This window comes from Mesocricetus auratus, unplaced genomic scaffold (assembly GCF_017639785.1).
Source record: "Mesocricetus auratus isolate SY011 unplaced genomic scaffold, BCM_Maur_2.0 Super-Scaffold_4256, whole genome shotgun sequence".
NCBI classification, from domain to species: domain Eukaryota; kingdom Metazoa; phylum Chordata; class Mammalia; order Rodentia; family Cricetidae; genus Mesocricetus; species Mesocricetus auratus.
This window is the reverse complement of record NW_024429182.1, coordinates 70,644,706-70,667,675: the sequence shown is the minus strand read 5'-3', so window position 1 is coordinate 70,667,675 and position 22,970 is coordinate 70,644,706. Positions and strand designations below refer to the sequence as shown.

At 40.8% G+C, this 22,970-nt stretch overlaps 1 protein-coding gene across 5 annotated transcripts in view; it reads left to right on the top strand.

Annotated features, from left to right (window-relative positions):
* The window catches only part of Inpp5f (inositol polyphosphate-5-phosphatase F), a 104,722-nt gene that overhangs the window by 50,915 nt on the left and 30,837 nt on the right, over positions 1 to 22,970 (top strand). For 4 of the 5 annotated variants that reach the window (XM_013112985.3, XM_040753262.1, XM_013112989.3 and 1 more), the window contains 7 exons: positions 6,537 to 6,673; positions 12,849 to 12,977; positions 13,165 to 13,332; positions 13,442 to 13,498; positions 19,744 to 19,942; positions 20,548 to 20,727; positions 21,927 to 21,994. In XM_013112985.3, the coding sequence (XP_012968439.1) occupies positions 6,537 to 6,673; positions 12,849 to 12,977; positions 13,165 to 13,332; positions 13,442 to 13,498; positions 19,744 to 19,942; positions 20,548 to 20,727; positions 21,927 to 21,994 (938 nt within the window). Of the gene's footprint in view, positions 1 to 6,536; positions 6,674 to 12,848; positions 12,978 to 13,162; positions 13,333 to 13,441; positions 13,499 to 19,743; positions 19,943 to 20,547; positions 20,728 to 21,926; positions 21,995 to 22,970 lie in introns of those variants that run through there. The other variant, XM_040753290.1, reaches the window with a different exon arrangement.

Below are 22,970 nucleotides of genomic sequence, written 5' to 3'. Positions count from 1 at the left end.
TGTCAGTCTTGGTTGATTATCCCTTCATGTTCCATATTTAAACCATCCAATATATAATCATGCACAGGCCTAATTTCTTCCATTTTAATAGTGTTTTCCATTTTTTAGCGTGGGAAAAAAACTCTTTTTTTTAAAAAAAAACTAATCCCTTCCTTTAAGAATTCCCAATAAACTTAACAAATCTGCCAATAATGCCAGTGAACTGTGAGGTGTAGTATATCTGAATCAGAGAACTAGCTTGTAGCCATGAGCTAAGAGTGTCAGCCTGGGGAGAGAGGCTCTAGGAAAAGCCCAGAAGCCTCCCAAGTTTGGGTGGCAGCTGAAGACTATTTAGAAAAGCTACAACCCCCAAAAAAATCCCACACTTGCTCAAAGATTTGAGGAGAAAACAAAAGAAAACCTAGCTGGTTGGACAGGAACTCAGGCGGGAGTCCTGCCTGCAGCTCAGGCCTGGGCTGAGCTCAAAGCACCTTTTTCTTGAATTTGTACTTTAACATTGGGTGCCAGTTGTAACACAAAAGATGAAAGGACCCAGAGACTGATATTGGGGTTCAGGCTTCAAGCTGAAGATCAGAAAAGCAAAGTAGCCAGTCACTAGCTTTTACTTTTACCTCTGGCTGAAAGGACTGATCCTGGCTCCACCAAATCTCAGACTGGAGAATCCTGAGACTGAATGTCTTCCTATCCTCAATGTGGCTGGAGAATGAATGCCTGATACTGACCTTGCTCCTGTCTTATACACCTCCCTACTGCCGGGATTAAAGGTGTGTGATCCCAGGTGCTGAGATCATCTTCGTGTGAACTGTTTCTCTTTAGGACTGGATCAATCTTGTGTAGATCTAGGTGGCTTTGGACTCACAGAGATCCATCTACCTCTTAATCCTGAGTACTGGGGTTAAAAGTATATGACACTACCTCCTAGTCTCTGGCTGCTGGAATTAAAGGTGTGTACCTGACTTCTATGGCTTGTGGCTGACTTTGCTTTCTGAATCCTCAGGCAAGCTTTAATAAACCATAAATAATATATCATCACAGTTGCTAAGGGTTATTTTCCTTTCAGTCAGATGTACTTTAGATGGGGTCACAGCTGATAAAGTAAATCCCAGGTCACAGGGATGCGGAGAGTTAGGGTGTCTTTACTGTACACAAAGGTTCAGATTCATTTATGAAGTTCCTTCAAAATGTCTAGGAAAGGACAATGGCCATGCTTGAGATACATATAGCTTTAGGACTTCAAGCATAGTTCATTACTGTTTCAACATTCTCTTTCTGTATTACTATTATTACTGTGTATGAGAGACACAGATATGTACATACACATGCCCTACAGACACCAAAAAGGAATGAATAAATTGAATAAATAAATGCAATTTTGTCTCTGTCAACAACCTTCACAGCAAATGTTGATAATTGTGCTGGGATTCTTGTTTCTCAGCTAGCCAGAGGCTTTGGCCAGACTTCTTCCCCCTCCTATATCCTGTTAATTTCCCTGCTTTCCTGTCCTGCCTTCACCATACCCTCCTATTTTAGAGAAGAAAGACATCATGAAGTAGAAAAAAAATGAAGATATATGTCACTAGTGTGTCTCTGTACTGAGAGAAATGGTAGAGTTCTTCAGTGTCTGGAGGTGTAGCTCAGGGCTGGAGAGCTCACCTAGCATGGGTTCACTCTCCAGCAATACAGGAAAAAGTTCTCTAGTCAAAAGAAAAAGGATTGCTGCTGGAATTATGAGGATATAGGAAGTAGAGAAGGTCAAATATGTTGGTGAATGTAAATGAATTGGAGTTTAAATTTAATGAAGAATTAAGACAGCAGTAACAGCAGCATTAGAGAATTTAACAGGGAAAAACAAGAAGAGGAAGAGGAGGAAGAAAAACACAAACAGGGTTTTAAAGGTTGCTACTCCAAGATCCTTTTATTCTCTAGGAATTGGTAAAGACTCTAATCTACATTTAGGTTTAATAGGTTAAGGTTCATTTCCTACTGTATAAGGAAAAAAAGTACTAAAAAGATTGTAAAAACTACCAGAGTAGGAAAATGAAATAATAAAGACTTAATTCAAAAGAAGTCAGGAAAGTAAAGGTATGGTTGGAATGGCTGAGAAAAGTAGCAAATGATAGACTTAGTCTAGACATTGGAAGTGGCATTTCACATAAAAACCAGAGGTTTTTCACACTGGGAAACCAAACCATTTACATGCTGCTTTCAAGATAAAGACCTTGCATAGCTTGTATTACATGTACAGGAAGGCAGAAAGTAAAGAGTTGTGAAAAAGAAACTGCACTCAGGAGGCAGAGGCAGAGGTGGGCAGATCTTGAGTTCTGGTCTAGCCTGGTCTACATAGGGTTAGAGACAAATGATAATCTCAGTGTTGCACAAAGGAGCACATGAACAAAATAACAGTAGTGTGGCAAGGCCATTCTTTTGGAAAAAGGGGTGCAACAAGACCCACACTTGGCCAAGATGGATTCTGTCTTTTGTATCTGATATAGGTAGGTGATCTTTGTTTCATCCGTTGGTGGTAACTAACGTAACTTCACAATTTGACTTGGTTGTCTGGTCAGCACAAAGGGGAAGAGGAAGGTTCAGGAAATAGGAGTCCTTGCCAGACTAATTGCCTTTAATAGAAAAGTTGTTTCTCACAATAGTTAGTTTCAGGAAGGCCAGGACTGCATGGTGAGACCCTGTCTCAAAGAAGGGCAAAATTGCAAAAGTTAACCTAATGAAAACTGATATAGCTCTGTTAATATCAAAGTAGGTTTAAGGCAAAAAGTGTAACATGAAAAATAAAAGACCCAGAGACTGATATTGGGGTTCAACCTTCAAGCTGAAGATCAGAGAAACAAAGCAACCAAGCCACTAGCTCTTACTTCTGCCCAGCTGAAATGGCAATGCTGTCTCCTCCTCCTTTGTGTGAGCTGTTTCTTTAGGACTGGATCAATTTTGTGTAGTCAGTGTGGCCTGGAACTAACAGAGATCCGTCTACATCTTAATCTTGAGTCCTGGGATTAAAGGTGTATACCACCACAGCCTAGCTCTATAGCTAACTAGTATGGCTGCTTTGCTATTTTGATGTCTAGTGGCTTTAATAAATCATGAATAACATATCACCACAAAAAAGCATAGAGAGAGAACATTTTAAAATCCATAGGATGGTCCAGTTACCAAAAAGATAATTAGAAGCGGTAGCTGGGTTGGGGGTTGTAGCTCAGTGGCAGATATTTGCCCGGCATGTGTCTACCACTGAGGTTTGGTCTTCAGCACTGGGGGAAAATGTGCGTCAGAGTACAGCCAAGTATATTAAGAGCAATTAGTCACTTGGTTCACATTTCTTACTTAGATGCCAGTTTGAAATGACAGAGACATATGTAAATGTTCTTATTCTTAACTTCACGGAGAACAAAGGAAAGGTGAACAGATCTTAATCTTTTTTTTTCTTTACCAGAGCATTTCATCTTCTGAAATCAGTGGTACAATGTAGAGACCTTTCTGAGGTATAAACTGCAGAAGCCCTTTAAGAGTTAGAGACTTTGGGCTAACTGTGGTGGCTTTTACCCCTCTCTACCCCATTTTTACTTTCCCTCTTATCATTAACCAATCATATTTAGTTCTCCTCTTGTTTTTGTATAAATGAATCTATATCTGGCTATGAGTTTATCATACCTTCCTTCTTTTTCTTTTTTTTTTTTTTGTCTTGTTTTTTGAGAAGGGTTTCTCCGTGTGGCCTTGGCTGTTCTAGAACTCAACCAGGCTGGCCTTGAATTCAAAGAGATCCACCTGCCTCTGCCTCCTGAATGTGAGGATTAAAGACATACAGCAGTCACACCTTTCTTCTTGTATGGAGGGTAGAGCAACATAAGTTCAATATTTCCTTTTCTTTCTCCCAGTGGATGCCTGAAGTAACAGATAGTACCATATACTATGTGCATAGTCATTTGCTGTCAACAGCAACATTTTGGTCAATAGTAAGATGCCACAGTGGTCCAGTAAGAGCATGATCTATTTGTATCATAGCTGTCTTAGTTTGGAAGTATATCCCATAATGTTCTCACAGTGATAAAATCACTAAGTGTCATACTTCTTAGAATGTATCCCCATTGTAAACAGTTCATGGCCATACTGTAATTTTCCTAATTGTACATACCTTGATAAGGTTTAATTTGCAAATTAGGCTAAATAAAATATTGAAAGTGATGAGATCGAGTGAGGTGAATGACATTGTAACAGCATTAGGATGCTATGTAAGTCTACATGAACAGTGCTGTGATACTATAGTCATCAATCAGTCTGATAACCTAGCTGAGTGTAACTGGGCGGGTAACATATGCAGCATGGATACACTGGACAAAGGGGTGGTTCCATGGTAAGACAGACTGGAATGTCATTGATTTCATTACACTATTCACAATGGCATGCACTTTATTTTTGAAATGTTAGAGATTCTATCTGGGATCTTGTACTCGCTGGGCAAGTACTCAACCACCGAGCCATATTTCAGTCTCTTATCTTTTAAGGTTTATTTATTATTGTGTGGGGGGGGTGGGTGGGGGGGTGGGTGTGAGCGCACCACAGCATGTGTGGAATTTAGAGGACAACATTCAAGGATCAGTTCCTTCTTCCACCATGAAGTTTAGAAATCAAACAGGCTGTCCAACTTTCGTGGCAAGTACTTTTTACCCACTGAGCCACCTCATTGGTCCTTATTTAAATTACAAAAAAAGCAAGATTTGTATTATTTTTATTTTATATGTGTGTCTTGCTTGCATGCATGTCTGTTCACCATGCACATGCAGTGACCATGAGGCCTCTCAGAAGAGGGTTTGGATCACTTGAAACTGGAGTTAGGGATCATCATTAGCTGCCGTGCAGATGCTGGGAACTCGGTTTCCTAACTACTGAGCAGTCTCTCAAGTCTTCCCGCCCCTACTTTTTATTGTGATACAAGAATATTTCTGATGCTCAGGCTAGCCTTGAGGTCACAATCCTCCTGCCTCAGCCTCCTAAGCAGCTGGAATTACAGACCACCACCGTGCCCACCTTGATGGCCTAGAATTGAAATCATTCTAATTATTTTTTCCTTTTGGTGCTTTTAGACTAGAGTTGACCACAAGTGACTAAAACTGTAGAAAGTAAACCCACTGGTGAAGAGGAATTGTTGCATTTTTTTGTACTTTGATTTAATAAAATATATCTTAAGTTATCATAATGGCAGTGTGTACTTCTTTTTATTTTTTATTTTTTGGGTGTAGCTTTTTTTTTCTGAGACAGGGTTTCTCTGTAACAGCCCTGATGTCCTGGAATTAGCTCTGTAGACCAGGCTGGCCTCAAACTCACAGAGATCCTCCTGCCTCTGCCTCCTGAGTTCTGGGATTAAAAGCATGCACCACCACTGCCTGGCATAGCATGTATTTCTTAGTGACTGGGATATGTTCTGTAAGCAGGTTATGAAGTGACCTCATCATTTTAGGACCTCTTTAGGACATCATTATGTCATAAACTTCTTGATATAGATCAAATCACTTGATATGGCCTCCTGATTCAGTCCAGAATTGTGATAAATATAAGTATTATATAAGAGGCTGTTGCCAGTATTATCTTGGTATATTTTATAGAAAACTTAAAAACAGTTTTGTTTTTGTTGTTGTTTTCAGATCATTTTGTTTTATGCATGTAGGTGTTTTACCTGCCCATTTGTTTATGTACCTGATGCATGTCTGGTGCCTGTGGAGGTCAGAAGAGGGGCACCAGATCCCCTGGAACTAGAGTTAGGGTAGTGTAAGCTGCCATGTGGGTGCTAGGAACTAACGTAGGTCCTCTGCAAGAGAAGCAAGTGTGAGGATGAAATTGAAATGATGGTAGGACTGATGATGCAGCTCAGGAGAGTGTGCCTCATGAACAGAGCCCTGGACTCAGGCCTCAGTGCCATCCCCTAAAGCAAGTGCTCTATAATAAACTGATGGCAAATTAACACACTGTACATAGTCAAGTAAGTCTTGTGTTCTGTCTGTAATTGTGTGCTATACTTTCATACCACTGCCAAGTTTATTTGCATCGGAATTTCTCATCACTACAAACATGATGTAGATCAAATCAACATGAATGACACACTGAGCTGTGCCATTCTATCACCAGGCAGTGGGGATTTCTGGCTCCACTATAATTTTATGGAACCATGTCATTGGATGCATTTCATACTGTGGCTCATGACTGCACAGCTACACTACATACACTAGTAACACTCCCAAGCTTTTTATTTCATACATGCAAGCGTCATTTCTTATCATAGATACTTTGATGTTTTACAGGTGTCGTTTTCAGTTACGCTGTGTCCGTTGGTACCCTACCAGCACTGCTTGTGGGAATTCTTGTTTCCCATAGACTAGCCACAAGAGTTAGCTGTGTAATTCACATTTCTGTTTAAAGGACTTTTTTGATGTCTTTATTGAGTGTTTTACATTCTGTTTTCCTTAGGTCATTCACCCCCAGGCCACCAGCACTCTGTGAATACCATCCATTCATTGTCTTTTTTCTTTCAGATCTTCCATGGTGGCTTATTTTAATTCGGCAGAAGGCATTGGTGGGCAAACTCCCAGGAGACCATGAGGTCTGTAAAGTTACCAAAATTGCAGTATTGTCACTTTCTGAACTGGAACCTCAGGAGCTTGAGCTGGAGGTAAGGTGGCACCAAGTGTCTGTCACAGAGACGATAAGGGGATACAGCAGATACGAGGATCTGGTTCAGACTCTGGATGCTTGTGTTCAACTGCATGTTAGAATAACTTATGTAGTCTTCAGACCCTGTGTTAGCAGCGACTCCTTCAGAACCCGGGAAACGCAGCCTGTAAGACAGAAGCAAAACCCTGTGCTTGAGGTAGTGTTGAGGAAAAGATACCTTCAAATAACATGAAAATGAAACTTCCATCACATGACTTTTGCATGTGCATGTCTGTGGAAGAGGGGCGTGTATGACTCTGTGTGTGTGTGTGTGTGTGTGTGGTCATGGAGGTACTTGTGTGTCACATATGGAAGACAGCTCAACATCATGTATCTTCCTCTAGCACTTAACCTTTTCTTTTCTTTTCTTTTTTTTTTTTTTTTTTGGTTGGGTGTAGAGGGTTTGAGACAGCATCTCAGTATGTAGCCCTGGTTGTCCTGGAATTTCCTATAAGACCAGACTGGCCTTGAAATCACGCAGATCCTCCTGCCTCTGCCTCCCAAGTACTGGGATTAAAGGTGTGCACCCCATGACTGTCTTAGCACTTGTTTTTTGAGACAGTCTTTCACTGAATCTGGTGCTCACAGGTTGGCTAGACTGGTGTCTGGCCAGCATTTTTACCCTTTCCACCTCCCTGAGGAGGGCTTACAGGCACTTGCCTCCTTGCCTGGTGTCCTACATGGGTGCTAGGGATCCAAATGCAGGTCCCCGGGCTTATGTGACAGGCACTTTCCTCACTGAGCCATCTCTCCAGAATAACTGGATATTTTTAGAATGATCAGATTGTTTGAAATATAGTGCTTTTTAGGGTCACTGAAGATTATGGTTCAAGTTAGGAATGGAATATATATTATTACTTGTGCTAATTAGGGGAGAGGGTAACACTTCTCTGTTACTGTCCTAAAACACCATGACCAAGGCAACCATGGAAGAAAGAGTTTATTTGAACTTAATGGTTCCAGAGGGATAAGAGTCCAGCATGACAGTGAGTGCAAATTTGTCACCTCGGAAGGTGTGAGTGTAAGGATTTCACTAGGCCCAAGATAAATGAGAAATGGGTGTTTATTGGGGAATACTTACACAGATAATAATAAAGGACCGTGGGAGCGTTTCTCTCTTTCTGCTTCTCTCTGCCTGAAGCCACGCCCAGAGGGGGTGTCACCACCATTACAGGTTCACAGGCAAGACACTGCTACACATCTCCTCCTTTCTGTTCATATAAACACCATTAAAAAGAGTTTTAAAGCCAGGAGTGGTGGTGTATACTGTGGAGTGGAGGCGGGACAAGAAGTTCAGGATTGTCCTCTACTATATAGTGAGTTTGAGACCTGGCTGGGCTCCACAAGTCCCTGTCCCAAAAATTTAAGTTAAATAAACCAAAGAAGCTTTTGGAAGCTTTTTTTTTTTTCGTGTATGATTATAAAGGAGAAGGAAAAAGCATTATCACTTAGAAATAATAATGGTTAAGAATTGGGGAGAGAGCTGTTAAAGGCAGCTACTGCTCTTTTAGAGGACTTGAGTTCAGTTCCCAGCATCCATGTCAGAAGGCTCACAATTACCTATAACTCCAGCTCCAGAGCATCCGATGGACTCTGTGACACCAGCACACACACATGGCACACACATGTGGAAGGAAGTTTCTGCCCTGCCTGGTCCACAGACATTTAGTCCCAAATGAACACACAGAGGCTTATGTTAATTATGAACTGTTTGGCCAGTGTCTCAGACTTCTTATTGACTAGCTCTCTCTTAATTACTAACCCATTTCTATTAAACTATATATTGCCACGAGGCTGTGGTTGACCTGTAATGTTCCACCATGTTACTCCTTCGGTGGCTACATGGCGTCTCCCTGGAGACCCACCCTCTGTGTCCCTCTTCCTAGAATTCTCCTAGTCTGGTAGCCCTGCCTATACTTCCTGCCTGGGTACATTCTGCCTGTCCATTGGCTGAAACAGCTTTATTCATCATCCAATAAGAGAAATATATATTCACAGCATACAGAAGGATACCCCCAATCTCTCTCTCTCTCTCTCTCTCTCTCTGTCTCTCTCTCTCTCTCTGTCTCTCTCTCTCTCTCTCTGTCTCTGTCTCTCTCTCTCTCTCTGTCTCTCTCTCTCTCTCTCTGTCTCTCTGTCTCTCTCTCTCTGTCTCTCTCTCTCTCTCTGTCTCTCTCTCTCTCTCTCTCTCTCTCTCTCTCTCTCTCTCTCTCTCTCTCTCTCTCTCTCTCTCTGTCCCTCTCTCAAGGTTTTGGTATACATAGGTTTTCATTTCCCTTGAGTATAGAGTTCATGGGTCATTTTAGTAATTCTGCTTAACATTTTTAGGAATCACCACACTGTTTTCCAATGTAGAGTGTCTCATATACATACACACATACACACACACACAGACACGTGAATAAAATACATCTTAAGAAAGAAAGAAAGAATAAGCCCAGAACTCAGGAGGCAGAGGCAGGCGGATCTCTGTGAGTTCGAGGCCAGCCTGGTCTACAGAGTGAGTTTCAAGACAGCCTCCAAAACAATACACAGAAACCCTGTCTCGAGAAACTAAAAAAGAAAAGAAAGAATGTTGGATAATGGTAATGCTGCTGGAGCTTCAGCGTGTGCTTCTATCTGACTACATTCCCGGCAGAGAGTCTCAGGAGAAGCCTCATATTCTGCACACTTTCCCCCTCACCTTTTCTGTCTTTTCTGGGTGGAGCTGGCTCCTGTCTTCTCCCGCAGCATCCTTTTTGATTTGAAGTCTGTTTACTGCTCTGCATGACCCACTACTGTCATCTTTTCCAGTAGAGTGAGTCCTCCAGCTGTTTAGTGGGTCAGCTTCCGCAGATTTGCTCAGGCTCAGTTTGTTTTCTGTAATTGGAGCAGAGAATTTTATTGCAGACTCTAATATTAGAATTTGTAGTTTCTGCCTCAGTTGTGTTTTTAACTGAGGTGGGTGTGTGGCTTATTTGCCTACCGATTTATTTGCTGTATCATTTATCAATACTTTATTCCTTATTATTATAAAATAATTTCATTGTGTGAGTCTACTTTTTTGTTTAATTTACCATCAGTTGATGAACATTTGAGCTATTCCCATTTTTAAACTGCTAGGAATAATGTTGCTGTGAACAGTTTGTACCTTACAAGGTTTTGAGTATAGAGTTCCTGGGTCATTTTAGTAATTCTGCTTAACGTTTTTAGGAGTCACCACACTGTTTTCCAATATAGATTATCTCATACATACATACATACATACATACATACATACATACATACATACATACACACACACACACACACATATGTATATGGCTGTGGGTAGAACTTTAGGGCTCAAACAAATGAGAAGATATGCATTATACATTGTGAAAACATACCCTTGAAGCATCAAAGGCTCATGTTCCATGCCTGCATATATCTTATGTGCTGTTACCTCACTGCTGTAATAGAGAATAGCATCATTTTCCATGCTTAGTTTCCCATCAGAAGGCTGCTTAAAATTTTATCTCAGGATGGATATAGGTAACAAATTAGAAAGTAAAACCATTTGTTTTCCTTTTCTTCAGCAATATCAGGTTGTAATCTTGGTTGTGAAATATAAGTTGCAAGAATAGACAAAAATGAGGGAGTTTGCAATAATGGGTATTTTTTAAATCAAAATTGTAATAAGGGCATATCATACACTTTAGAGGACTCCTAGACCTCTGGAAAAGGGAAGATGATCGTACTGTCAGTGCTATGTATTACCTAGGGTTGTGTCCAAACAAAATATTTTATGATTGGAAGGGTTCTTAAGAAATAATTTTTCTTATCATTGTTTCCTAAAAGGGCTGACTTTTAACCCTTTTGCAGAGAAAGTAGACTATACTTATCTTTTCTAAAAGTAATTATGTAGAAGATTCTAGAGTATTCATTAGAATGACTTTTGGTTAAGGTGGTTCAGTGAGTTTATGCTTTGTTACACAGATATGTAATTCTTATCAAAATTCTTTGAAGACACATTTGTCTTACAGTTAAGTTTTTGTTTGGCTTTGTGTACACACTTGTAAATGATTTCAAAGGAGTATTAGAAAAAAGAGTATATTAGTTAGCCAGGCATGGTGGCACACACCTTTAATCCCAGCATTTGAGATCAGAGGCATTTGAGTTCAAGTCCAGCTTAATCTATATAGCAAGTTCCAGGCCAGCCAGGGCTACATAGTGAGTCAGTCAGCCTGTCTGTCTTCCATCCCAACACCAGAATCCATGCATCGCACGCACACACACACACACACACACACACACACACACACACACACACACACACACACACAGTATATTAGTTGTTTTTCTATTGCTGTGATAACACCCTAACCAGAAGCAAATTAGAAAAGTTCTTATGTTGGCTATGGTTCCAGAAGACATAGCCCATCATGTGGGGAGGGTGTGGCAACAGGTAGGTAAAGCATTTTAGGAGGATCAAGGAAGCCAACTGCTCATGTTTTCATCCTCATCCAGGAGAGTGGGGAGGGAAGAAGAGGAAGGAATGGATGAGGCTATAAATCCTCAAAGCCCATCCCCGGTGGCATATTTCATCCATTAGTCTTCACCCCCCCAAAAGTTTCATAACTTTCCCAAACAGTGCCACCAGTTGAGGACTAAGTATTCAAATACATGAGCTTATGGAGGGTGTTTCTCATTCAAACCACATCAGAAAGTTTTTCTATGTATTAATCATACCCCCAACTGACTCTGAAGCCATATCCCACACTACAAGACACTAATATTTCCTAAAGAATCATGAGTATTTGTAAGCAAATACTCAAAAGTAGGCATTGCTAGCCAGGCGTTGGTGGTGCACGCCTTTAATCCCAGCACTCGGGAGGCAGGGGCAGGCGGATCTCTGTGAGTTCGAGGCCAGCCTGGTCTACAGAGCGAGTTCCAGGACAGCCTCCAAAGCCACAGAGAAACCCTGTCTCAAAAAAAAAAAAAAGTAGGCATTGCTAAATGATGAATGTCATATATTCTCAGGGCATAGTTTATAAATGTACTCTTTTCATTAAACTTTTTATGTATATGGTTGTTTTGCCCGAATGTATGTCTATGTTCCATATGCATGTTTGGTGCTCTTGGAGACCAGAAGAAGGTTTTGGAACTCCTGGGACTAGAGCTCCCAACAGCCATGTGGGTGCTGGGAATTGAACCTGGGTCCTCTGGAAGTGCTCTTAACAGCTGAACCATCTCTCCAGCCCCTATTAAATGAAGTTTAAAAATAAATGCTCAGTTCTCAGAGTTCTTGGGTTTTCTCATAAGAAGCTAAAGGATAGTAGGCCCAAGTGAACGCTCCTCCAAGCTGAGGTAAAAGCAGACGAAGGAAATAAAAACAAAGGTAGTTGTCTTAGTTACTGTTCTATTGACCTATTGGTCACCATGACCGAGTCAGCCTATAAAATAAAGCTTTTAATTGACTCTTACTAGCCTTCCTTTGTTGGAGCAGTCTGCCCACTGTTCTTGTCTCAACACATCCATATTCGTGTCCTGTCCTCTTACCTTTGCCAGTTGGATTGCACTTTTTTTAATAACCCCTAATTACTGCTCTTTAAATTTAACTAATCTCTGGACCCAAATCATGTTATTTGCTGATTTCATTATTTTTTTTTAAATGATAAGTAGAGAGTTTTGAAAGGTCCAGCTTTTAAGAGTCCCTGTAGAGCCCACTCCGGGCGTTTTTTCAACCAAAGCACTCAGGTAATTAGCATAAATGGATATTTAATACAGATGTTTGTAATGACCTTGAGGCATAGCAGATGTGTATTTTGCAATATTTTATTCTTAGATGCCAGTTTTTAAAGTATTAATAACCTCAACCAGAACATTGTATCCTTTGCACATGTTAGATAAAAGTAAACTGTGCTCTGAACCTGGGCTTGTTGCCTTTAAATCCTAAGTACAACATTACCTGTATTCTTATATTTTATTTGTAGTGTGGCCTCTATTTACTGAAACCATAGCTGTATTCTATCTGCTTGGTTGTTTCACTAATTCTTGGGGCCTACTTTTAACCCAAGTGTGTGAGTAGTAGTATTTACTTCCTTCCAGACTTATACTTGAACATCTAAAGCAGATAATCATTAATAATGAGTCATCCTTTTAAAATTATTCAGCTCTGTAAGAAGCATCATTTTGGAATTAACAAGCCAGAGAAGATTATACCATCCCCTGATGACTCCAAGTTTCTACTGAAGACATTTACACATATCAAATCCAACGTCTCTGTTCCCAACAAAAAAAAGGTAAGAGTTTGATTGACATGGGCTATGAATCCATCTTTGATTAACTGTAAATTGAAGGTAATTAAATTAATCTGGAATGTTTTTATTTGTTTGTTTTTGTATCAGAAGACTGTCGTGTTTGGGGGCTTGTCCTTCCTTGAAGTCTTGCATTATCTATAAACTTTACATCTGACTCCTGTAATTACAGGTTAAGGAAAGTAAAGAGAAGGAGAAGTTGGAGAGACGATTACTTGAGGAACTGCTGAAGATGTTCATGGACTCAGAGTCCTTTTATTATAGCTTGACCTATGACCTGACCAACTCCGTACAGAGACAGAGCACCGGGGAGAAGGACGGCCGTCCCCTCTGGCAGAAGGTACCGCTCACAGCACAGATCAGTGCTGACTCCTGGAAGACTGCCTATTTGCCTGTTACAGGGAATTGAAGTAATGTATCCTGAGCTGATTCTTCCCTCCTTTTTCTAGGTTGATGACCGATTTTTTTGGAATAAGTACATGATCCAAGATCTCACTGAGATTGGTGTGAGTAGATGCTTCTAAGACCCCCCTGTTAGTTGCTGTTGTTAAGCAAATGTCACTTACATTAAGGTGAATTTTGAGATCTTATTAGGATGTTTCCCCTCACTGATGAGAATCATTTAACTATGAAAAAATGAAGGGATTGCATTTTAGGCATTTTATAGTTCCACCAATTCTTCAACAGTCTGTCTCTTCAACAGTTATTTAGTTGAATGTGATGTCACACACCTGTAATCTCAGCACTTTGGAAGGTAAGGCAGGAAACTTGTCACAAGTTTGAGATCCTCTGGCTCTATAGGTATGTTCAACTCCATACTAGGCTATATAACAAATCCTGTCTCCAGAAAACGAGAGGTGAGGGGAATAGTAAGCCCATGGATCCAATGATGTCCACAGAGTTCCTGTAAAGATGAATTCACTTATTTGTTTGTTTTTACATCTATTGGGAATGCAGAGGCCTACTTCTCTGTAATGATACCATTCTGTTTTACCTTCTGGGGTGTGAAATGAGTAGATCTTTAATGCCTGACTAGTACTGCCAGTGCTTATTGGAAGAAGTGTTTAGGGAAAAGTACAGGGTGTGGTGAGATGATTTTATGGAGCTCTGTAATGTGCATTCTTCCTGCCAGCCTAGTCTCAGAACCGCGTCAGTCCCAAATGAACACACAGGATGCTATATTAATTATGAAGCTGTTGGCTGTTTGCAATGGCTTCTCATTGGCTAGCTCTGACATAATTATTAACCCATACTTACTAATCTATGTATTTTTACGAGGACTTACCTTACTGAGGACACAGCCTCATGCGTCCTCTCTTCCCAAGATCACATGACAACTCTCTCTTGACTACATTTCCCAGAATTCTCCTCGACTCCTAACCCCACCTATCTTGCTTCCCTATTGGCCAACAGTGCTTTATTCATCAGCCAATAAGAGAGACATATTTACAGAATGATGAGACATATTTACAGAATGACATCTCCCATCAACTCCTCTTTTCTGTCTAAATAAAAAGAAATGTTTTAACTTATCATAGTCAAATCATATATAACAGAACCGTTATCAAGTAAGAACTATAGTTACAATATTTAGTCCATTAACATTTAGTAAGATATAAATAAAGTATTTTATCATCTATTCTGTGTGAGTCTAAAGTCTTATATGTTGCTTATCTTTTATCATAACTAAGGAAAACTATAACTATCTGTCTTCAACACCATCAAAGACCACAGAAGAATAATATATAAACATTAGAATTGACAGAGACATCTCGTTACCTGGACAGTCACCTGAAGTTCCTCTGTAACATTGGGGCGTCCATCTTCAGCCTATAGGCCACAGTCTGTCTGGAACACTTCTCAGCAAAGCAGGAAATTTTAAACTGTCTGTCTGCATTGGCAGTTTGTCAGTCATTTTTCTGTGTCCTGCAGAATGTCTGGCTGACTCTTCCATGCAGCAGGCACCCTTTAGGACTGTCCCATCAAGTTCAGCAGTCACTTTACTGTGGGTCCTGCATGTCCAGTCTATCAAACAGTAAAGGCAACAGCAGTTTCTTGCCCAAATGACTAGTCTTGCCATGTTGAAAGCAAATTACATAATGAGTTTCTTTGATGCCCATCTTCCTCTTAGACGTAATTGGTGTGCCAGGAGTAGTTGTGTCTCACTATAATGAAAAACCCTAAACTATTTAAATGCCATTTTCTGAAGGTCTTTGAAAGGTTTGAAGAATATCTATCCATCTCAAATACATCTCTAAATATCTAGAAAACCTAACTAACCTAACTATAAGTTTTGACTATTATAGGTAATTATATATAATCTGTAATTATGCATTAGGTTTTAAAAGATCAGTATAAACACAATACTTAAACAAGAGGAGAAATATACATATCACAAAATTGAACTTAAATTTATATCAATAAATGAAAATTCATTCCAGGACAAAGTATTCATTTCTATACCATAATCCTCTTTTACCTTTAAAAAGAGATTGGTTGTGATCATTAACCATTTATAACCAACCCCATTTAATAAAAACAAAAATTTATAAACAATATTTGGAAATTTGGGCATTGTTCATTCCAAACTGCTTCCTGCTGGTTGGGGGCGCTGTCCATGCCATGGAGATCATGGCAAAACACAGAAACCTGGCCAGGTCCTTGTTTTTGTAGTCTGCAAGGTTGCATCATCTCAGCTGTTTTAGATGTTGGATGACCTGTGCCACTGCTTCAGGGGGTCTTGCTTCATCAAACCACAGAAGTCTGGAAAGAATCCACAGCTTTTCATTTTCTGTGGAAACACAAGTAAAAACTCTTTTCCCAAGTATCCTGTCCTTATATTTAAATTTAGAAGTCAAAGCACTTTTAAAATATATAAGTTGGGGCTGGGTGTTGGTGGCGCACGCCTTTAATCCCAGCACTCCAGAGGCAGAGAAAGGCAGAGCTATGTGAGTTCAAGGCCAGCCTGGTCTACAGAGAGAGTTCCAGGACAGCCTCCAAAACAATCCAGAGAAACCCTGTCTTGAAAAAAACAATATATATTTTTTTTTCAGTAGCATTTCTTTTAGCAGTTGTTGCTATCTCCTGAACAGTCAAACAGTTCAAAGACAGCACAGTAGCATACAGTATTCAGACTCTCTTTGTATTTTTTAATCTTTACATGGCTTTTTTATTACTCTATTTCTTTTACTTTTATTTATTTATTTTTTTCTTTGAGATAAGGTTTCTCTGTGGAAATCTGCCTGCCTCTGCCTCTGCCCTGCCTCTGGAGTACTGGGATTAAAGGTTTGTGCCACCACACCCAGCCATTATTCTGTTTTGTTTTGTTTTTCCTCTTCCAAGCCTTTGTATATTTTTTTAAATACACTATAAACCTTTTAGAAGTTTTACCTCATCTGAATCTGACTTTACTGTAAATCTTTATGTTTTTTGGCCACGTGTCTATTATCTGCTAAACAACATTGCTAAAATCAAAATGACGACTGTTTTAGCCACTGGCTTTCCAGCATGGCGGGCGTAAGTTTACCACCAGCATTAGCCGCACAAGTCTCTGCTTGTCTCTAGCAAAACAGAGCCCATCTGAGAAAATGCTGCTACCAAGAAGCTGTGCTTGTCTCTGTTGCTTTGTTTTTAAAATCCCTTTTTAAGCTTTTGTTAAATAGAAATTTGTGCCCCAAGTCTGGGTGCCATATGTAACATGCATTCTTCCTGCCAGCCTGGTCCCAGAGCCGTGTCAGTCCCAGATGAACACACAGGATGCTATATTAATTATGAAGCTGTTGGCCATTTTCTGTGGTATCTCATTGGCTAGCTCTGATTTAATTATTAACCCACAGAGCTCTCTCTGGTTTAATTTTTTTACATAGTTTTTATTGGTGTGTGTGTGCACACACGCATATGCTGTGACATATGTGTAGAGATCAGAGATAGCTATTTGGAGTTGGTTCTCCCTTTTCACTGTGGGATCCTGGGATTGAACTCAGGTCATTGGACTTGCTTGGCAGTGTTTTACCCTCTGAGCCATCTTGCCAGTTCTCTTTCAGATTTGATGGTTCCTTCCTCCACCCCTTTTTGCCCCCCTCCTCCGCCCCTTTGTGCAGAAATGCTTGAGCAAAATTCCTTTTTGTCGCTGTGATAAAGATGTGTGACATGGGCAGATTAAGGGAGGAAGGGTTTCTTCTGGCTGATGATTTCAGAGAATTGAGTGCATCACCATGTGGGGAAAGCATCTTATCGTGGTGGACCAGGAAGTAGAGACAGAGGAATACTGACATTCACTTTCCCCTTTCTGCTGTCTGGGCCTCACCCCGTGGGATGATTGCCTCCCACATTCAAGGTACATTTTTCCTTTAGTTCTTTATAGTTAGTTCTTTATAGAAACACATCCAAAGATGCAGCCAGAGGTATGACTCATCTCCCAGGTGAGTCAGTCCAGTCAAATTGACTGAAGACTAGCCATTAGATCCTATCACATATATTGGAGGATTAAGCCTGAGGGATGCTGTGTGCTGTGTTTCGGAGACTGAGCACTAGATAAAAATAATGGAATATGGTCATCTGTTATTTTTTGTCTTAACCTTTCTGTTATTTTCTTTCTTCCCATTTCCTCTTTACTGGTGATTCATAACAGTTACTGACATTTTATCCAGTGGCATCTTCAGACAAATAATATCTAACATGTCACTACTGAGGCCGAGGCATGGGTTGTTCTTACCTCTCTGATACTGATCGTACTGTAACCCTCAAAATTCAGTGACAGGATAAATAGGGTGTTGTCTTTATGTCGGCAACATGGAACCCAGTGTTGGGAGAACTTTCATCAGGCATTGTCACATTATTTAAAGCTGATGACTTTGGATAAAGATGACATTTGGCAACATGTGTTTCTATGTTCCTATCAAGAATCTTGGATTGATAGCTAGACCAAAAGTACAGGTAGTGAGAATAGCGGTAAAAATGATGAATGCAGGTCGATGCAGGCCGAACTTTTGCCTCATTGTTTTCAACCCTAACCTTCCAAAGATCCAATAAAGAGAACACAAAACAAAATGAAGCTGTGGAATGAATGGGACCTGAAGAGCATAGTGACCAAAGGAAGGGTGGATTCGAAACTGATGCTGAAGACGAGTATGATAGGGCGTGTCTGTAATGCCAACACTCTGGAAGTTGAGACAGCTGGGCTATACAGGGAGACCCTATCTCAAAACAAATAATATTTTGAGCATCCATTTTATTGTAGTATGATTTTGGCATTGTGTATATGTGTGTGTTAGAATGCATGTGTGCATGAGTGTACATTTGTATGTGTACATGTGGATGTCATTTCTCAAGCACCTGGTTTATTTAGAGACAAGGTCTCTCACTGACCTGAGTGCACCAAATAGGCTAGGCTAGCAACCGGTGAGCACCAGGGAGCCACCTTCTCCACCTCCCCAGCTCTAGGATTCCAAGCATGTGCCCCATACCTTGCTTTACTTTAACCAGAAACTCCTGGTTGACTGGGCTTCTTATTCTGGTTTTCTGAGACAGGATCTCATGTAACCCATACTGACTTCAAACTTAATCTGTAGCTGAGGATGGCACTAAGCTTCTGACCACGTTTCTGCCTTCCAGTCCTCAGTTTCAAATCTGAGTGTGTTTAGTCTGAAAGCCACAGGAGAAAGAATCTCTGACTTTGAACAGGACTCTCCTAATTAAGTTAGAGGACATTTTAGATGACACATTTATGGAAATACTTCTTACTGTTCATTTACTGTTTGAATTTTAGGCGGGTGAAGCAAGGGCCTCTCTACAGTGGGATGTGAAGAGAGGTTGAGGCCAAGGGAGAGCCCAGTGCAGAGTGTCTCGGGTGTCTCGGCACACGTGAGGCTCTGGGTTTTAGTCCCAGTGACAGTGACGAAATAGCGTGGCAGTGCATGCCTGCCCTCCCGGTACTCGGCCTGATTGAGCTGCAGAGTGAAACTCTTCCTCAAAAATAAAAGTTGTAGGGGCCTGGAGAGATGGCGCAGTGGCTAAAAGCACTGTGTCCTCTTGAAGAGGGCAAGGCTTTGGCTCCTAGCACCTGCAAGATGGCTCCTCATCCCCTGTAACTCCAGCCTCAGGGGATCTGGCACCCTGTTTTGGCCTTTACAGCCACCGTATGCACCTGGTGCACATAGGGACAAGCAGGCACAGACACAAAGAAATAGACAAGTAGTTTTTTCCTTTTATTTTTTTAAGAGTAAACTGTTCTGTAATGAAATGATCGGTACTGATTTCATTTTGTTATAGGCTAGTACAATTGAGGATTGAAAATCAGCTGTAAGGCTTTGCTTTCCTATACCAAGAGGAACACTTACAGGAACTACGTTTGTTAACTGCCCTGTGGCAGGCACTGCGTTTTACTTTACATGCACTGTTCATTACTCAAAACAGGCAGTAGTAGTCCCATTTCACAGAGGAGGACACTGAGGCCTAGTGAGGTGAGTGAGTGTCTGTCAGTGAGTCTGTGAGTGGTGGAACTTGGATTTGTATGGAACAGTCTGGCAGCTGTGCTGGTTCCCTGTCAGTCAGCTCTTAGGAAGATACCTGTAAAGAAAAAGGCGGGCCCATTGGCTCTCACCCTCCCTGGTGTTCAGTAAGTAGAAATGGGGTTGGGAAAGGGCTTATGCTTGCAGCAAGCTGACGGCAGTGTGTGCTGACTGTTAATGGGTTTAAGCATGTAGCAGTGCTGTGCAGAATATGGACAACGTTCCGTTCATTTCCATTCCAGACTCCGGATGTGGACTTCTGGATCATCCCCATTATCCAGGGCTTTGTGCAGATTGAAGAGCTCGTGGTTAATTACAGTGAGTCACCTGACGAGGAGAAGAGCAGCCCAGAGACCCCCCCTCAGGAGTCCACCTGTGTAGATGACATTCACCCACGGTTTCTAGTGGCTCTCATCTCTCGCAGAAGTAGGCACAGAGCTGGTGAGTGGGGACCACAAGAGCATGCAAATTAAATGCAGGCGCGAAATGTGGAGATGCAAATGGCAGTCATAGACTTGAAGCACAGTGAGCTCCAAACTCCAAATACTGTGATGCAACTAGAGATCGACTTCTGCTGCAGAGGAGCGGGAAGTTAGCAAGTCAGACAGAACAGCACTTGCATACAGAAGATAAGAAAGTCACTTGGATGTGTCTGAGTACAGGGTTCCAACCAAAAACCTGTGTCACGGTGATAAAGCCTTCCAGAACTTACCCCTTTAGGGAAACCATTTTCTTTCAATCAGAGGATTCAACTTAGCAGTGATGGGTACAGCTGCGATCTTGCATGTGTTATTGTTTACCTGTCGGTTATGCGTAGGCTTCCAAGACTTTCCTGCAGACATTTAATTAGGAGCATTATCGAGTCAGACTAAGTGCAGGGTTCTTTCATTTTGAGAGTTTTGCTATATATGCACTGTGCATATATGGGCTGGCCTCGAACTTACAGTTCGCTTGCCTCAGCCTCCAGAGTACTGAAATATCAAGCATGTGCCACAGCTTGGCATGTTTTTATAACTGTTGCTGCTTTCTGTTTAATTTTCCTTCAGGAATGCGCTATAAACGAAGAGGAGTGGATAAAAACGGAAATGTTGCAAATTATGTGGAGACTGAGCAGTTAATTCATGTTCATAATCACACCCTGTCATTTATTCAAACTCGAGGCTCTGTGCCCGTCTTTTGGAGTCAGGTTGGGTATCGCTATAATCCAAGGCCTCGGCTAGACAAAAGTAAGCATGTCAATTATTTGGTTTGTATATGAAGATTTCTATGAGCATTCTTAAAATCAAACTCAGGTGCCAGATAGGTGTGAATCTATTTCAGTTCTAACAGTAATTCTCAGGGCTGGGATGTGGCTGAGGTAGGGTTTTCTTGACTAGCCTGCTGGAGGCCCTGTTCAGTCCCCTGTGCTAAAAACAACAGTGACAAAAGCCGCACCTCTCACTGGTGTTGTGCCCTCCCAGGTGACAGAGGTGAAGCAGTGGGCACAGAACTAAGTCCTTACTGGATATTGCCATTTCTCCAGTGATGCTACAACGATAAATGGCACACTTACTGAAAGTAAAAATAAGTATTTCTTGTAGAAATTACTCACAAGAGACAAACAAGTAATGCATATGAGCCGTGTAGTTTTCTGCCGCCAAACTGGAAGCCGGAAAGCTGGAAAAGAGAGCTAGACTTCCATTGTTCAGTCTTTTATACCTTCCTCCGTAACGCCCCTAGCCATGTCCAAAAGTGGGCCTGGCTAGTGACCGCCTATGTCTGTATATGTCTTTAGTCATGCCTAAAGTGGGTGTGTTTAGCAGTGTGGTAAACCGCCCTTTTATTACCTCATCTGTATGCGCTTCTAGTAAGTCACATGGCTAATGGCGGAGTTCTGTTTTCCTCCTACACTCCAGCTATGCAGGAAAGCTCCTCACCTCGCAGATTCTGAACTGTTATTGCCTTGAAGCTTGCCTTTCAGAGCAGTTAACTCTGGGAAAAGATGGCTGTAGCCAGTGTTTGCAAACACATGGAGTGTGCTAACTAAATGGAAGTCAGTGAGAGATGCCTTGTCAGGTGGCTTTTCTGAAAGCTTTTTTTTTAATTGAAACATTTAAGATTTAATTTCTTAGAATGTTTTAATTTGAGTATCAAATATTTTTATTTTATTTTTTATGTCATATGAAACCCTCACTGAAAGGTAGGGTGTACATGAGTGCATGCATGTCCCTGTATGTGTGCATTTATAATTTCACAGATGGCACTTTGTGATGTATTTTAGCTCAGTCTAACAGGAAAAAAAAGAAATTTTAGTTTAAAATGATAGTTAGACAGTCTTACATTTAAACTGCCGATAAATTATTAAACCTTAAGAATAAAGATGGAGCAGGCAGCCATCTGCCACAATGCCGGAAGGAGAACTAGGTCTCATATTGCTTCTTTGCAGGTGAGAAGGAAACGGTTGACTGTTTCTGTGCCCATTTTGAAGAACAACTGAAAATTTACAAAAAACAGGTGGGTTTTGATATGCAGTAAGAAAATTTCCTTATATGTAGAATTACATGAAAAAAAAACCCGCCAAAGTAGTGTTCATAATTAAACAATCACGTTTAGCATGAAGGTTAAGCACACTAAGCTAAGAATACTCTTGATATTCCTAGGAATGATGGTGGGGCAGTTATGTCAGATTGCTTGGAGAAGGTAGATTCGATGCTGTCATTTGTTGCAGACTAAGATGGGCATATCAGTGCCATGGGCTGCTACCTGGAGGTGACAATTTGACGTGTGTCTTTCAGTATTTCTTTCCTCTGTTCACATATTCACACATGGAAATACAATCAAAGCAGGATGGATTGAAAACTACTAGGTGGAAAACAAGTTCAATTATTTTGATACAAGAGTAACATATGAAAGTCAGTAATTCTCTTGTCTGCTAGGAATGTCCAATCTGACTGTGTAATGACATGGGAATCATTTTTATAGGCCAGCCTGGTACACATAGAGAGTTCTAGGTCAGCTATTCAGGCAATCTAGTAAGACCCTGTCTCAAAGAGGGGGGAGGAAAGGAAGGCAGAGTACCGTACTGAAAGGAGACAAAGTACTGAGTTCCTGGTTTATGGAAGGAAAGGCTCCATGGTGAATGACTTCAGTGTCTCCCAAGTCAGTGTGTAGATTTCATGTGTTTTCAACCATAGTCTCATAGAGACTAGGAAGAAAAAAGTGGAAAGAACAAACAATTATTACTTAATAATCATATTAAAATTTAGAAAGTTTTTAATAGTTAAAGGCAGACATTTGCTATTAAAAATGGAAACTCAAATATTGTTAGCAGCAGCGTAAGTTGGTACAAGCATTTTGAATGTTATTGTCAATTAAAACAAAACATGCTAATATGTAACTGCACTTTTCTTTTTGATACCCACTATCCATTTAGCAAATATAAAAATAATTTTGAGAAAGATCAGAATGTGAAAGGTTAAACACTGAAGAT